The sequence below is a fragment of the Talpa occidentalis genome, unplaced genomic scaffold (genome assembly GCF_014898055.3).
Source record: "Talpa occidentalis isolate TD23 unplaced genomic scaffold, MPIMG_talOcc4v2.1 talOcc4.11, whole genome shotgun sequence".
Taxonomy (NCBI): domain Eukaryota; kingdom Metazoa; phylum Chordata; class Mammalia; order Eulipotyphla; family Talpidae; genus Talpa; species Talpa occidentalis.
This window is the reverse complement of record NW_023601104.1, coordinates 64,655,236-64,672,737: the sequence shown is the minus strand read 5'-3', so window position 1 is coordinate 64,672,737 and position 17,502 is coordinate 64,655,236. Positions and strand designations below refer to the sequence as shown.

The 17,502-nt window shown below is 36.6% G+C and overlaps 1 protein-coding gene across 1 annotated transcript in view; it reads left to right on the top strand.

Annotated features, from left to right (window-relative positions):
- Positions 1–39: 39 nt before the first annotated feature.
- The window catches only part of WDHD1 (WD repeat and HMG-box DNA binding protein 1), a 55,589-nt gene continuing 38,126 nt past the window's right edge, over positions 40–17,502 (top strand). Inside the window, exons 1-10 of the mRNA XM_037503381.2 lie at positions 40–117; positions 345–437; positions 8,893–9,004; positions 10,687–10,838; positions 11,507–11,618; positions 11,816–11,866; positions 13,098–13,193; positions 14,757–14,849; positions 15,907–16,013; positions 16,227–16,368. Of these exons, the coding sequence (XP_037359278.1) occupies positions 361–437; positions 8,893–9,004; positions 10,687–10,838; positions 11,507–11,618; positions 11,816–11,866; positions 13,098–13,193; positions 14,757–14,849; positions 15,907–16,013; positions 16,227–16,368 (942 nt within the window). The 5' untranslated portion in view covers positions 40–117; positions 345–360. The remainder of the gene's footprint in view (positions 118–344; positions 438–8,892; positions 9,005–10,686; positions 10,839–11,506; positions 11,619–11,815; positions 11,867–13,097; positions 13,194–14,756; positions 14,850–15,906; positions 16,014–16,226; positions 16,369–17,502) is intronic.

Genomic DNA, 17,502 nt, shown 5'->3' with positions numbered 1-17,502 from the left:
GGCGTGGGCGGGCGGGCGCAGGCGCGGTGCGGACAGCACGCCCGAGCGCGGGAAGCGGCGCTGCGCGGGCACTTGCTGCTTCTCTCCTTTTCTCGGTCGCGGAGGCTCTGTCACTCCGTGAGTTTTCAGTCCCTCTGCGGGTGTCCGTGCCGCCCACCGCGAAGCGAGTCCTCTTTCAGGCTCATTGTCTGCCATACTTTTCACTGTGTCTTGTTTGTGCCATTTGGGTGGGCGAAAGGGGACTGTCGAGAGGGTGCCCTGTAGGAGACTGACCGCCCCTTCTTCTTCGACCCCCAGCTTTCCTAGCTTTTGAAATAATACTAGCGTTTATAAAACATTTTCAGGTAGGAAAAGGAAAAGATGCCTGCCACACAGAAGCCGATGAGATACGGACATACAGAGGGACACACAGATGTCTGCTTTGATGAATCTGGAAGGTAAGGTACTTTGAGAAACAAAAAGAACATTTCAAATATAAATGTTAGCACATTTATTGTTACATGTCAAAGAAATAGTCAACCTAAAAGGACTTATCCAGATAGAGAGAAATAAGGTTGAAATCTAAAAAGGTACGATATAATTTCCTTATAATTATTGTTTGAGTCAAACTATTAATGATAATTCGAGTATATCAGAATTAACGAGGATAAAATCTTTCAGTGGATTCGGAAAGGTGAATCTCCCCCCATATTTCCCCTTGGTCATTCTTCTCTAACATTTCTTCAGATCACTATAGCTCCTACTTGTCAAATTTAGTGACTGGTTCTTTTTTTGTGTATTTTTATTACGGTGAATTTCATGGTGTGATTACCCTTTCTTGTTATTTTCAACGATCTGGTGGTCTTTTTTTGACTTTTCTCTGCTTGATTTCTACATGATATTTTCCCAGAGTTATTCTGGTTGTTTTATCTTTCCAAATTCTGTCCCTGTGTAGTACTGTCTAATCATGTGACTTCCACTGCCACTTCAATTTGACCCATTCATCGAAAAACATTTGCATATTTATTCTGCTCCAGCTAGAGATAAACTAGTGCAAGTAAAGCAAAATCCTTTCTATAATTGACCATAAGATCTTTTTAGATTGATACTGAACACAAATAAATGTTCATTAAAAATACACTTAGGTATACTAAATGATGTCTTTAATGATAAGCATATATGAAGGGATGATTATGAAAACAAAATTCCTATGCAAGATTTTCTGGATTTTACTAGAAATTTGTTTTTATCCTAAAAGCAATAGGAAGATATATAAAGACTTGAAGCAGAGAGGAGATATGATCAGACTCTTGAATCATGGAGGATGAAGTAGAAAAGGAGCAGGAGTAGATACATGGAGGCTATTAGGAGGTGTTAGTCTGGTGGAGCATGATGGAAGCTTGTACTGAAGAAGGTGTGGGTGTGGAGAACAGAAGATGTATTCAGGAACTACTTAAAATCAGCAAGATGGATCAGATACCCAGGATGAAGGAGAGGAAGGTGTCAGGGATAAGATATATTTCTGGATATTACATGTGTGAAATTACAGTGCCATTCACTGAATGGAGAAAATACATTTCAGAGGTCGAGTAGGGACTTATGATTATGAGTTTGGATTTGTACATGGTGGTGTAGGATTTCTTACCATACCTAATTAGCGGTGTAGACAATTGAATAAATGTGTCTAAAGTTCAGAGAAGAAATGTAAGCTGGAGATAGAAAAGTACATCTTTACTTGATGCCTCCTGGAATTCGTCATTGAAGTCTTGACTAGAGTTCTAAATGTGGGAAGTTGTCAACATATAAATAACATTTAATGACACAAATTTGCATGAAACCAAGGGAAATCCTGGGAGGGAATGTATATAGTTAACAAAGAAGCTTCAAGCGCTAAGCTCTCGGCACTCCTAAATATTTAGAGATCCAGTGAGAGAAGGAGAAGCCAGCTAAGGAGACTAAGAAGGGTGGCTAGAAAAAAGTAGAAAATCAAGAGACAAGAGGGATATCTACAAGTCAGATGAAGTAAGTATTTTAAGGAGGAAGAACTAAATAAATTAAAATGCTGCTGGTGGATCAAGTTGAAGACTGAGAATTCCCCGTTAGATTAGTGATGTGGAGACCACTGAGTTTTTTATGGAGTGGTAAGAATGAAAGATTTTTTTACAGTGGATGCAAGAAAAGGAGAGGACTAGTTAGGATCATAACCAAAGAATGAGAGTAGTTGGATAGGAGTGTTGGTTGGGAACGGTTGTTGGTTTAAAGAAAGATTACAGCATATATGTGAGTAGAGATGTTTCAATAGAAAGGTGAATTGATGTCATCATAGAAAGAGGGAGAATTGCTTTAGTGATGTTGTGGCATAGGTGAGGGGGCCTAGTATATAGTGCCCAAGGGGGAGAGATTGGCTACATAAAAGCATGGTCAAATTCATAAATGGAGGGAAAGAACACCCAAAAAGGTGGGGAGAACATGTGGACAATTTCTATAGACCACTTCTGTTTTTCTGAGTGAAATAGGAAACAAAGTCATTAGTTGAGTGTAGGGAGGAAGAAGTGGAAATTTGAAGAAAAAAGTGTAGATCTGTGTTAGATGGTTAGAGGGAGGAAACGTTCGATGGATTAGGGAAATGTAGTTGGATTGCTGGGCAGCACTAAAGTCTTACTTCAGCTTGATCATGAATTTGAAGGGAGACCAGATAGCCTGGTTATGTTTTTCTCCAGCTGCATTTAGCTCTGTAAGTGCAAGTTTATTAATTGGTAGAAAACTGTACTTAACCAGGGTTGAGATTTTGTCAGGTAAGCATGACAAAGTGAAAGAAGTGGAAGGGCTTATTTTAAGGGCAATGCAAAGGAGTGATTTTAATGATTGACAATGGAATCTAAATCAGATTAGGTGGGATGTGAAAACTTGAAGGCAGTGAGAAACTATAAAAATGTAGATCCTAATAAAATTAAACAGTTGTTGTAGTTAAGATGTTGGGAGTGTAAGGTGAAAAAATAAGTGATTAGGACGAGTGAAGTTGAGATTACATAGCAATTGATATATTGGTAAAGACAAAATCTAGACTGTGACCATGGGAGTCTGAGATGGGGTGGAGGACAAGATCAGGATTCAGAAAGTTTCAATATCTTTGGGTACTGAAAATAATGATAATTAAAATAACATGGTATTGCGCATTTTTTTCTGAAAAATATATTTCAGTATAGCCTTATTTTTACTTATAAAATTGACTGCAGTTTTCTTCAGAGTTGCATTTTATGGTTAATGAGTTTGGAGACTTTGAATTAAGTCTTTTTATGTTTTTCAGTAAGAAAATAATCTCTTGGGCCTCCCCAGTGGCCTAGGGGTTAAGTCTCAGCGCTATCACCACTATGGCCTCAGTTCCATGAGCAGCCAGGGAGCTAACCCACATATGGCACATCAGACCTCTCCTATCTTGCCCACTGCTTCCCTCAGCAGTGTATTTAAGAAAAATCCACCTGTTCTGCACCCCAGTCTGTCTCTGGTGAATCCTTTCATTCCCCACACCTTTGGCCTATACCCCAGTTGTTCTTCTCAAAAATAAAAAGAAAATGTTCACTTTAGGTTCTCAGGTATCTGGTAAATTCGGAGAATATTCTACTAAATAGAAGAGTCTCAGTTCTTAAAAATTTAACTGAATTAAATGAGTAAATATTTTAGCTTCGTTATTTTTACAGGTTTCTTTCTTTCTTTTTTTTAAAGATTTATTTATACAAGCACTGGGTACAGTCAGAAGCATGGGAGGGTGAGAGAATTCACCAGAGTCAGAGTGGGGAATGGAACAGGCAGACTGACGAAATATACTGCTGAGGGGAGCAACGGGGTGGCAGGAGAGGTCTGCACGCCATGTGGGACCCTTGCTGGCGGCCGGGGATCAAACCAGTGCTGTAGCGGCTGCGTGCAGCTTTGCAGCCCAGTGCTCAACTGCTGCGCCACCAGGGGAGGCCCAGATTTCATTTTTATACCTGAATTCAGAGCACCATTTTTCAATAATAATTTCTTCAATAATTTTAAAGATTAAAAAATGAGTCGTGTAAGTTTCCTCTATATATGATTGCTTTGAATGTTTTATGAATTTAAGCCTACTCCATTTCATCCTGGCACAAAACATAAATTTATACAGTTAAAAAGGAAAATTCCATCAGAAAATTTTCCTACAAATCAAGATATTCCAAAGTGCAATTATAGAATTTCAAAATTAAATCATTCATTGTTTCAACTTTTAATGTACAATTTGTTCAATTTCTACCTTGCTTTTTAGGGGTATATTTTTATGTCTTACTATGCATAAGCTTTGTTTTCATTAATTGTGTTTCAAAGACTTAAGTTGAATGCTTTGATTAAAGATTTCTAAGAGATTTTGAACAAAATGCAACTAAGATTTAGAGAACTTGTTTCCAATAATAATAGTAATACTGTCAGTATAGAACACTGGGAATTTATAAACTCAGTCTTCAAAAGCTCAATAAATAAAATTTATTATTTAAAAAAAACTTTTATAAAAAATAATAAATAAATAAATCTTAAAAAAAAAAAGCTCAACATTAAAAAATATCTAATTGATGATAGGCAACAGAGAAAGCATCTAATGCAAAGGGGAAATATTTTTGTAGCATTTAATATCAATTCATTCCAAAATTTTTGTTCAGTTATAAAATTATCTAAAAATTTGACAATTGTGACTTCTGTTTTGATTAATTATGAATCAGTTATGAATTTGAATTATAATTTCAATACAACTGCATTTTTGTTTTATAGATTTTGTATTATAACTGCAAAAATTAAGAATTTTATCTTTAGCATTGAACTTTTCAAATAAAGTCAAATAGAATTCCCAATAATGTCATGTATTTCATTTTTAACAGAATGAACTCTAGAACTTTTACTTTGTTTTCATGAACTGAAGGGGAGAGGAAACCATTATTGGAATTTGACAGATTTTCTGTTTATCACCTCTGATTACACTGATATAACAAATCAGTATCATTTGACAGTTTGTTTTTTAAAAAACAGATTTATTTATTTATTTATTTATACAAGCACTGGGTACAGTCAGAAGCTCGGGAGGGTGAGAGAATTCGCCAGAGCGGGGAGCAGAACAGGCAAACTGACGAAGTACACTGCTGAGGGGAGCAGCGGGCATGGCAGGAGAGGTCTGCACACCATGTGGGACCCTCGCCCACGGCTGGAGATTGAACTGGCACTGCAGAGGCTGCGTGCAGCTTTGCAGCCCAGCGCTCAACTGCTGCGCCACCGGGGAGGCCCTCCTTTGACTGTTTGACCATTTATTTTACTAATGGAGATAACACACTAATGGCTATTACTTCACTTTTTATACTTGCACTAGAAAACTTAGAAAAATGAGCAAAATTAATTCATAACAGCTGTTGTTTTAATGTTGCACTATCGAGTAGCCACTAAACCTGTTGTTATTTAGATATAAATTAATTTAACTAAATTAAAGATTCCATTCCTTAGTTCTACTAGCCACATTTCAATTACCTAATAGCAGGTAAAGACCATTTTCATCATCTCAGATTGTACTGTTGGGCAGCACTAAATTATAGGAAAAGTTATGCTTGATAAGATATACCCTCATGTTCTGCAGCTACAAAAGCATAGTTTTCAGGCAGACTCCAGGTAACTACTGTTGTAACTTATAAAGTAGATGCTAATGCTTCTTCAGGAGTTTTATGTCTTCTAACTTACCCTTGATTGGTATTATCACTGTAGCACCCAATGTTAATGTCACTTAACATTTTGTTAAAGTTAAACTTTTCATTATCAACTTCTTTTTTTAATAGATTTATTTATTTATTTATGCATAGAAGAACTGGGGTGTAGGCCAGAGGTGTGGGTGTGAGAGGTTTCACCAGAGACAAAGTGGGGAGCAGAACAGGCAGGTCTACCGCAGTACATTGCTAAGGGGAAACAGCAGGCAAAACAGAAGAGGTCTTCTGCACCATATGTGGATTAGCAACCTGGCTTGCTATCAAACTCAGGCCTTCTCGAGCCTTGGTGGTGATAGTGCTGAGATAACCCCTATGCCACCAGGGAGACCCCATTATCAACTTATTGAGAAGCACAGATTTCATATTGAGCTTTTTATTCAGAATATACTTGGTGTATTTTTTTTTCCAATTCATTGCTATTGAAAAGACTTCTGCTTATTTGCAAAATTTAAAAAACAGTCAATGATAAAATTGATTATTTAATTTTATTTTCACACTAAATGACAGAAATACTAGGAAAAATGTTTACTCTAAAAGCTCTTCAGGGCCTCCCCGGTGGCGCAGTGGTTGAGCGCTGGGTTGCGAAGCTGCCTGCGGCCTCTGCGGCGCCGGTTCAATCCCCGCCTGCTCCCCAGCCACCGGAGGAGGGTCCCGCATGGCGCGCAGACCTCTCCTGCCGCCCGCTGCTCCCCTCAGCAGTGTACTTCGGTCCTTCTGCCTGCTCTGCTCCCTGCTCTGGCTCTGGTGAATTCTCTCACCCTCCTGCGCTTCTGACTGTACCCAGTGCATGTATAAACAAACAAACAAATAAATAAATAAATAAAACATGCCTCTATTAAAAAAAAAATAAATAAAAAAAAAAATAAAAGCTCTTCAAAGGACAATGCAGTCTATTTCTTGTATATATTTCTCATGAATTTTAAGATATTTCACTAACTTCCCACTGGCTTCACCAACTGACACCTGCAACTTTGTACATCTCTCTCACTGCACATGGCTGAGCCACCAAATAGTAGGGATGGCAATATGAAATACTTCTGTATAGTTCTCCCTAAGAGCTCATGTCAGACTTTAGTTTTTATCAGTTGATAACTGTGGTCCTTGAAAGGAGTGTTATATTGCATCAAGAAAAGAGTGTGGAGTGCCTCCCTGGTGGTGCAAGGGGTTAAGATGCAACCTATGAAGCAGTCTGCAGCCACTGCAGTACGAGTTTGATTCCCGGCTAGGGAGCTGACCCACATGGAGCAGCAGACCTCTCCTGACTCCCCCGCTGCTCCCCTCAGCAGTGTATTTCAGTAGATCCACCTGCTCTGTTCCCCACTCTGTCTCTGGTGAATCCTCAACCCCGCACTTCTGGCCTGTACCCCAGTTCTTCTATGCATAAATAAATAAATCTTTAAAAAAAAACAAAGGGTATAGAAAAGGGAGGTGGAATATTACTGGTAGTCTTACAGATTTACCCATGTATTAATGAGGAACTCTATTCATTTTACACATTACACTACTGAATAAGAGTATGGCAGATGCTGGAAGTGCAAAGGCGAGGTCTGTCACACCCACCCCAACCAATTTCAATGCAACTTAAATAATATGCTTTAAAGTAAAAACTGCTTTACAACAACTCCTTTGTGCTAAAGCATGACTGCAAGGACAGGTGCCAAACCAGCTGGATATATAAGTCAATCAGGAGTGTCCTGGACAAACTTAGGTCTTCATGTATATTTCCTCTAGAGGGAGTCTAAGCTCCTTACTTTGGCATTAAGGTCATCTACAAGTACCCAACCTACTTCTTAATTTTCTGGACTCCACTAGGTAAACTCCCCCAAATTTAACTACAGATTTTGGTTCATTTTGTTTCATTTGTTTGGAACTGTGTTTTTTACAAATCTCAGCATGTCTTCTTCTATGTGTTCCTTATCATTCCAATGTAAATATTATCCTGATTTTCCAAATGGGATTCATCTTTTTCTTCAGAACATATACAGTTCTTTATGTGGCTTCTTTTTGCCATTTACCATGTTATTTGTGTTTTATTTGCTTCTTACCTGTCTAGATAGGATGCATACTGAATGAATAAAAGCACTTGGAAGACAAAAGGTTTAAGAAACAAGATCTGAGAGATATAGATAGCCATTTGAATAATCAGTTTTGGATAATTGTGCTCTTGCATCCATCCATTTATTCATTCAAGCATTTATCAAGACTTCAATGTGTTAGAAACTGCTTTGTACTTTATTTTTTTTAAAGATTTATTTATTTATTTATTTATACAAGCACTGGGTACAGTCAGAAGTGCGGGAGGGTGAGAGAATTCACCAGAGCCAGAGCTGGGAACAGCACAGGCAGACTGACGAAGTACACTGCTGAGGGGAGCAGCCAACGTGGCAGGAGAGGTCTGCACGCCATGTGGGACGCTCACCCGGTGGCTGGGGATCGAACTGGCGCTACAGAGGCTGTGGGCAGCTTCACAACCCAGCGCTCAAATGCTGCGCCACCAGGGGAGGCCCTGCTTTGTGCTTTATTTATTTATTTTTTTTTATAGAGGCATGTTTTTATTTATTTATTTATTTTATTTGTTTGTTTTGTTTATACATGCACTGGGTACAGTCAGAAGCGCGGGAGGGTGAGAGAATTCACCAGAGCCAGAGCAGGGAGCAGAGCAGGCAGAAGGACCGAAGTACACTGCTGAGGGGAGCAGCGGGCGGCAGGAGAGGTCTTCGCGCCATGTGGGACCCTCCTCCAGTGTCCGGGGAGCAGCCGGGGATCGAACCGGCGCCGCAGAGGCCGCGGGCAGCTTCGCAACCCAGTGCTCAACCGCTGCGCCACTGGGGAGGCCCTGCTTTGTGCTTTAAAGGCATAATGATCATCTACATAGAATGACCATCCCTGATGTTACAGAGATTATACACTCACCTTTGTTAATTTATTGCAGATATATTATGCCATGGAGAAACTTAAAAGAATATTGAAATCACCTTTTCATTTTAAATAAGAGGCTATTAGTTCTTGTTATTAAAGTTTATGTATGTAAAATGAGAAAACATTCACTAATAGCTTGATTGTATTTTAAAAAGAAGATAAAAATAAAAAGAAGTTGCATTCCAAAACATTAATAGTTTTGAATTTGGGTGACTTTTTAATGCCTGTGTTTCCTTCACAGTTACATTGTGACTTGTGGAAGTGATGGTGATGTGAGGATTTGGGAAGACTTGGATGATGATGATCCCAAGTCCATAAATGTTGGAGAAAAGGCATATTCATGTGCTTTAAAGGTAATAAAAACATATCAACTGATATATTGCCATATATGGTTTTTATGCTTGTGTAAAAGGTATTTTTATAGTTTTTAATATAAATGTATCTTTTGCTTGTTTCTCTTATGGAGTAACACTATTAAAAAAAATATAACAGTGTCTTAACTTCCCCCCAAATTTAAAGGTAAAATCTGATTTATTAAAGGTAATTAAATGGACATCAGTGGTGATCCATCTAGAATATTTACAAGAAATTACTTTTAAGGGAGAGGTTTAAATGTTCTTTTTCTTCCCTTTGATGGAAAAATCAGTGTCACTTTATAGGTTTTTAACTTATTAGTTCAGGTAACTTGAAGAATTGTTCTTAAGAAGGAATTTTTTTTAACTTTTTCAAGATAAATACACATTTCTCATGTTTTATGTAATGTAAATATGGAAATGAGATTTGGTAACTTGAAGAATGAAGACTTTGCAACTAAGTGTCTTAAAACCACTTAGCTTTTTGTGTGTGATAAATTTTAATGGTACAATTATTTGTATAGAAAAATTTTTTACACAGATTCTTTTTTTTTTCAAACATAGTCTCATTAGAGGAGATGAGATAATCTTTAGATATTTTATTCTTTTTTAAATGATTATATATAATGGGAGATACGTTCCCAGAAGAAAAATATGAATCACCAACATACATTTAATATAGGCTAAATCTCATTAATAAACAAAGAAGTGCAAATTAAACAATTGAATTTTTTTTTAAAGATTTATTTATTTTTACAAGAACCGGGGTACAGGCCAGAGGTGTGTGTGGGGGGGGTGAGGATTCACCAGAGACAGAGTGGGGAACAGAACAGGCAGATTGACTGAAAGACAGCGCTGAGGGGAGCAGCGGGCAGGACAGGAGAGATTTGCTACGCTATGTGGGTGGCTCCCTGGCTGGCCGGGGATTGAACTCGTGCTGCAATGGCTGCGGACAGCGTCATAGGTTGCATCTTAACCCCTTTTGTCACCAGGGAGGCCCCCCAAAAAGACTTCTGATGATTTTTTTGTAGGAAGCATAGTGTCGGCATTGTGCCCATGCCTACTTATCTTTTTTTTTTTTTTCTTGTTGAGACTAGCTGTGTTTTCATTTTTTGTGATGTTTGGGAATCCTTAAAAAATAAATATTTTTCTCACCAGAAGGGAAAGAAAACTCAAAGGCTGGTAAAGGAGGATTAAGTTTTCTAAAGGTAACAGATTTATTTTGCTAGTAGACAATCTTGGAAAGTTGTATATTGAGTAATAATTTTTCTGTTGACATGAACTACATTTTTTTTTTAAAGATTTATTTATTTATTTATTATTTATACAAGCACTGGGTACAGTCAGAAACGCGGGAGGGTGAGAGAATTCACCAGAGCCAGAGCGGGAAGCAGAGCAGGCAGAAGGATGGAAGTACACTGATGAGGGGAGCAGCGGGCGGCAGGAGAGGTCTGCACGCCATTATGGGACCCTCATCCGGTGGCTGGGGAACAACTGGGGATCGAACCGGCGCTGCAGAGGTGCGGGCAGCTTCACAACCCAGTGCTCAACCGCCGTACCACTGGGGAGGCCCGACATGAACTGCATTTATAAGATACTTTTACAGGGTTTTTAACTATGGAGAAATTCCCAGTCAATTGGATTTGTTTTGCCAGTATTTCTCATCTTTATTTTTCTTTTAGAATGGAAAATTGGTCACTGCAGTATCTAACAATACTATTCAAGTCCACACATTTCCTGAAGGAGTTCCAGATGGTATATTGACTCGATTCACCACAAATGCAAACCATGTTGTTTTTAATAGGGGTGGTGCAAAAATTGCTGCTGGGTCCAGGTAAGGCTCTTAGATATCAAAAAAGAACATACTGTTAAAACAGAATAGCCTCATTCATTGGTGTCAGAGTAACACTTTCAGGACTGTTCCATATTTACTTTTGTCACTTTTTTAATTGAAATTTTTTTCCTCAGAAAGGTTTTTGAGGACAAACTTGTGTTTCTTTGTGAACTGAGATGTACTGTTTTGCATGTATAGGTTGTTCAGTGGTTGCCGAAAAAGATTGGGGAAAGATGATAGTTTGGTAAATTTTAAAAATTATTTTAGGTAGAACCTGGACCATGCAATCAGGCTATTTGCTGTTTCCCTTATTACTTACTATCATGGGGAAAAAAATGTAATTGGTTAGTGCGATGGAATAAAAGGCATATGGCTTTTTAAAATGGCTTTAATTATATTAGGAAGTAGTAGAAACTTAAGATGTAAGTAAGGAAGCCACTTAGGAAGTATTTGTATTTTAACATAATGGAAAGTCTTGCCTTGTGTTTTTAATATCTTTATAGACCAAAAACAGAAGGTGGTAAGTCATTAAATTTGGGTGCCAGATTACACAAGTTGCAATAAAGAAATTATGGCATTTACTATTGTGATTTTGAAATATTTGGGGCATAGCTTTTAGGAGAGTCTTTTGTTGGCATTTATTCAGTAACTACTCTTATTGTTCATAGTGATTTTCTAATCAAAGTTGTGGATGTGATGGATTGTGGCCAACAGAAAACATTTCGAGGACATGATGCTCCTGTGTTAAGTCTTTCCTTTGATCCTAAAGACATCTTTCTGGTAATTATTTTTTCCCTCCCTATTTACAGTTTGTTTTTTTTTTCGCTATTTACATTTTTCTTGGATATGTTTTAAATTGCAAGAGAATTAGATAATTTCAGACACTTGATAAAAGGCTGTTTGATTTATCAATTGAACCAGTTTCTATATGACATTAAGACTGTAATTATAGAGAAATCTGTTGTTCATTCCTGCAGGCATCAGCTAGTTGTGATGGATCTGTCAGAGTATGGCAAATTTCAGATCAGGTAAATTTATCAATTTGAATTTAAAACTTTTTGCCCGTTTCTTTCATATATTAGATGTTAAAAACTGCATTACTGCATTATTAATTCAAATTAATTATTTCTTTATAGTTTTTTTTTATAGAGGCATGTTTCATTTATTTATTTTATTTATTTATTTGTTTGTTTGTTTATACATGCACTGGGTACAGTCAGAAGCGCGGGAGGGTGAGAGAATTCACCAGAGCCAGAGCGGGGAGCAGAGCAGGCAGAAGGACCGAAGTACACTGCTGAGGGGAGCAGCGGGCGGCAGGAGAGGTCTGCGCGCCATGTGGGACCCTCCTCCAGTGGCCGAGGAGCAGCCGGGGATTGAACCGGTGCTGCAAAGGCTGCGAGCAGCTTCGCAACCCAGCGCTCAACCGTTGCGCCACCGGGGAGGCCCTATAGTTTTTTTTGAAGTAGCATTAGATACTGTTTTTTGTGATCAAATTCCATTATTAATGTAAAAGTATGTATGTTGAAGACTAACTGTTTTTGTACCCACAAGGGAAAAGATGAATTTATATTTTACTTTAAGGTTTTGTTTTCATTGGGGAAAATTCCAGTCACTGTACATTTAAGAATGACTTTGTGTTGGGACCGAATTGTTGGAGATAGAAAAATAATGCATGGGCTAAACTTGCTTTGGAGAGTCACATAAATAACTTATTCTAATCCGGTCTAATAAAAGTTTTAAAAAAGATATGAGAAAATTTCTCTTTGTATTGGCAAAGGGGACAATTAATTCTTCCTGAGGTAATCAGAAAGGCCTTGGCATTTCTAGAGATGATGTGCCTACTAGTAAAATATCCCCTATAGCTATGTATTGTTAGCCACGGTTCCTTCTACTGATTCGTGAGCATTTGGGATTGGCTTTGATACGTTAAGATTTTATAGTGGATCTCTTAAGTTCATTTTTGTACACATTTTTAAGATTTTAATATATTGGGATTTTTGTAGGCATGTATTTCATAATTTTATTGTTTGTTTATTCTTCAAAGGAATATTCTAATTAAGACATGTCCTCTTTATACCTCTGAAGGACTTAGTCTATCTTAGATAGATTATGTTTCACAATTAGATTTAAGTGAATTAAGTTGTTTTTTTCCTACATAGCAATTTGAAGACACCACCTATTAAATGTTTTCAGTCTTGCATATCTTTTTGGGAGAAGTTTCATAAAGAGAAATAAATTTTCTGTTTTCTTTTAAATCAGACGTGTGTTATTAGTTGGCCACTGCTACAAAAATGCAATGATGTGATAAATGCAAAATCAATCTGCAGACTTGCTTGGCAGCCCAAAAGTGGGAAAGTAAGTGACTCTTATTTTTCAACTTTTGTTCTAATTATTTGTTCCAGTCCTTGTCATCTTTGAAAGTAAGTAGTTTTTTAAATTGTAACTATTTTGTTTGATTATAAATTTTAGAGCCTTTAATGAAGCAAATTAACATTGAAATGCTTTAAGAAACATTTTAATTTATTAAAGATTCTTCTTGAAAGTATATTTTTCATGAATGAATTAATTTTATATTCTTCACACTCATGCTTAATAAACAGCAATATTTGAAATTTGAAAACAATATTTTTATGTCCACTCTTACCACTGGTATGTAATATTTTGGATGCATTAGCTAATAGTTACATGACAGAAAGATATGAGAGGCTTGAAAGGAAGGCAAATGTTCACTATTTGTAAATGAAATGCTTGTATATAAGGAAATCCCGAGAAAATCAACTGGGTAGGGGTGGACATATTATTAATAAGAAAATTCAATAAGATAGCTGGAAGCACAATTAATATATGAAACAATAACGCTGTGTACAAACAAGAGCCATTTCAAAAATATGGGAGAAAATAATGTACTTATTGTGAAATCAAAGGTAAAAAAGCTAGGGATAAACTTAACAAGAAATGTAAAAGATTTGTTTAAAGAGAACTTTAATATCCTACCACTGTAAGTAAAAGAAGACTTGTTAAATAGAAAAATGTATCTCATTTATATTGCATTTACATTATATTTCATGTAAATAAAGATGCCAGTTCTTCCCTGTATTAACATAGTTTTGACAGCTTTCAGATGTGAAGTATCAGTAAGATATTTGGAGGACCAGACAGAGTTGATTCTAAAGTCCATATTGAGGGGGCCTCCCTGGTGGCACAGAGGTTAAAGTCTCAGTGCTATCAAGCTATCGCCAGCTACTGTGGCATGAGTTCAATCCCTAGCCAAGGAGCTAACCCACATGGCGCAATAGACTTCTGTCTCACCCCCTGCTCCCCACTCTGTCTCTGGTAAATCCTCTCATTTCCCACACCACTGGCTTATACCCTAGTTCTTGTATGCATAAATAAATTAAAATAAGTGTTTATAAAAAAGAAAAGTGTACTCCCCAAATTAAATAGTTATGTAAACAAGTCAGGTCAGTAAAATTTGTAGTGGGAATAAAAGTTTGCTACTGACTCATGAATAGGTATTAAACAGAAAAATCTTGTATATGTGGGCATGAATATAAGGGCATAAATAACAGGAGGTGAGAATCATTGACTGTCATCGTGGAAGCTTCCTATCACATGGTGAAGCTCTGTGTATTGATAGGTATTTGCAATATTATTCTTCTAACTTTATATGTGAAAATTTTCAGAGAAAAAGATTTATAAACTTGACAGAATAAAAAATAAACAAGATGAATTTGTAAATTCAAAGTGCTTAAATCCTTATTAAAAATACTAGTAATAATAAGTGCTAACTAAATAGTAACTAAAATACTAGTTGCTGCATTTGTATGTTTTATAAATTTACTTGGATAAATTTTCTAATTTGTTTCTCTCAAATTTAAATGTAAACTTTCAAAAAAAATCATTTATCTTTCTTAATAGTTCCTGGCAGTTCCTGTGGAAAAATCTGTTAAGTTATACAGAAGAGAAAGTTGGAGTAATCAATTTGATCTTTCTGATAATTTCATCTCTCAGGTAAGCTTTTATGACACTTCAGTGGTTTAAAGGTAGTATTTGATGGACACTTTGCCTAAATACATTTGTGGTTAAATGTTATTGGAAATGAAGAACCCCGGGCTGCTTTCTTCATTTAGCCAATAATAGAACAGTAAATAGGTATTTGCTATATCTTGTCTGACCTTTCTCCTTTGTGAAATTTAAGAAAATAATTTATTTATAAAAAACTTACACACAAATTTAGCCCTTGTCCAGTATTAGAACATGTTATTCTCACATTATCAGCATTTAGCTTTTATTAAGTGAGTTTCATTGAAACTTGTGACATCAACTCTGAAATCTTAAAAAAAGAAAGGTTGTTAATCTATATTATGTAATTCATTTTCTCTCTGTCTTCCCTCTCTCTCTGTGTCCCTTATAAACATCCATTTTGCACCTAAGGACACAGTTTCAGTAGATCTAATGCCTTACAAAGATTCACTTCACTTACTATCTCCCTTCATCTTGGTGGTGACTGCTAAGGGATTACCTTGTGTAGTCTGTTTCTAGGATAATAACATTTTTTAAATTTTGTTTTTAAAATTGTGACTGGGGCTTCCCTGGTAGCGCAGCGGGTTGAGCGCAGCGCTGTGAAGCTGTCGGCAGTCTCTGCAGTGCTGGTTCGATCCCCGCCAGCCTCGGAGCAATGCACATGGCTAGCAGACTTCTCCGGTCTCACCCGCTGCTCCCCTCAGCAGTGTATTTCATCAGTCTGCCTGTTCTGTTCCCTGCTCTGTCTCTGGTGAATCCGCTCACCCTCCTGCGCATCTGGCCTGTACCCTGGTTCTTGTATGAATAAAATAAATCTTTAAAAAAAAAAAAACTTAAAAAAAAAATAAAATTGTAACTGTATAATTTCTTGTAAATAATTGCTATTAGTGATAGTTGAATATTATTGAAAAATAAACTTAAAAAATAAGAAAACTTTGTTTTGTCATTTTGAATATAGAATAGAGTTATAAAAACTTGAATTTGCTAGTAAAAGAACTTTAATTTCAAATTGTACAAAATTGTTACTTATTGTTTTCTTTTATAGACCCTGAATGTAGTAACTTGGTCTCCTTGTGGGCAATATTTAGCTGCAGGTAGTATTAATGGTTTAATTATAGTTTGGAATGTGGAAACCAAAGATTGCTTGGAAAGGTATGGTTCAGTATATCTTTTGTCCTTTTTTGCTTGTTCTGTTAGATTTTTGTTTTATTTTGAAATATTTCAAATTTGCAATTATTTGTCAAAATGCAAACATAGCAATTAGTTTGTCAAAGTTCATTTAACCTATTCTAACTAATAGTTACCTTAAAAATGTGTAGTTTATATTTTCCTTGATGTTTTAAGAACTCACTTTTTAATTTTTAGGGTGAAACATGAGAAAGGTTATGCAATTTGTGGCCTGGCATGGCATCCTACTTGTGGTCGAATCGCTTATACTGATGCAGAAGGAAATCTAGGGCTCTTAGAGAATGTTTGTGACTCCAGTGGAAAGACATCAAGCAGTAAGGTAATAAATTATATGACGAAACAGTTTCTTCAAAGTCTTTCTGTGGTCATATGGGTTAGAAAACATCGTGATATATATTACTTTCTTGGAAAATCACAATTAATATTACTCTCTGAGATGCTGAGTAGTGAACTATAGTGAAGAAAACTGTTTAAACTTCTTTAAAGTGTCCCACATGCACTTTTTTCCTCCTGGCAGTCCAAAGGTAACTTTGTGATATACCATTTTAGTATCTAGCTTTTTGGAGATTTTAAAATGAACATTGAAATAATGCCAACAGCTAAGGTTTTTGTGAGCACTGAGTGGATGATGTATAGGTAGAACAGTCTCTAGCACTGCACTTTATTAATGTTGCTATTAGTGTTTTTACTCAGTCATGAATAGCATTTACATGTAATAATCTAAATGTTGTATATTGATCCAACCAAGATGAGAATAGGTCTATTTCGGGAGAATTGGGGAAGAAGATTAGTGTGCATGCAATTTGGTGGAGATGAAATTCACATATTTCCTAATAAAGGGAAGTTCATGGTATCTGTTAAATAGACAATGGTTAAAATTGAAAAATTAGAATATTATTATAATATTATTATATTATAAAAACTAGAATATTATTTACAATTATGGAGGGAGGTGTCAAAGGAAACAACTGAAAGACCAGAGGCTGTGCAGAGCACTGTTGTCATTTTTAAAATAAAACTTGTCACACTGTCTGACTACTTTATTTTCATGTGTAACACTGATAGGAACAAAAAATAAATTTAGAAACAACTTTTAGTTCAAAGACTACCTCTTCTAAAATGTTTAATCCTGCTATACAGAATGACCACTCGTTCCTTTTTGTTTTTACTCCTCAAAGTACATATTTCTGTAACAATACCGCTCGTACTTTATGACCTGCACCATAAATATAAGGCAGACCTTTCATTTTTCAGTAAGAACGTCTAAAAAAACTTTTTTTCTTTTTTTTTTTTTTTAAAGATTTATTTAGGGCCTGGTGGTGCAGGCGGTTGAGCGCAGCACTGTGAAGCTGTCCGCAGCCTCTGCAGCGCTGGTTTGATCCTGGCCAGCCGGCGAGGGTCCCACATGGCGAGGCAGACCTCTTCTGTCACGCCCATTGCTCCCCTCAGCAGT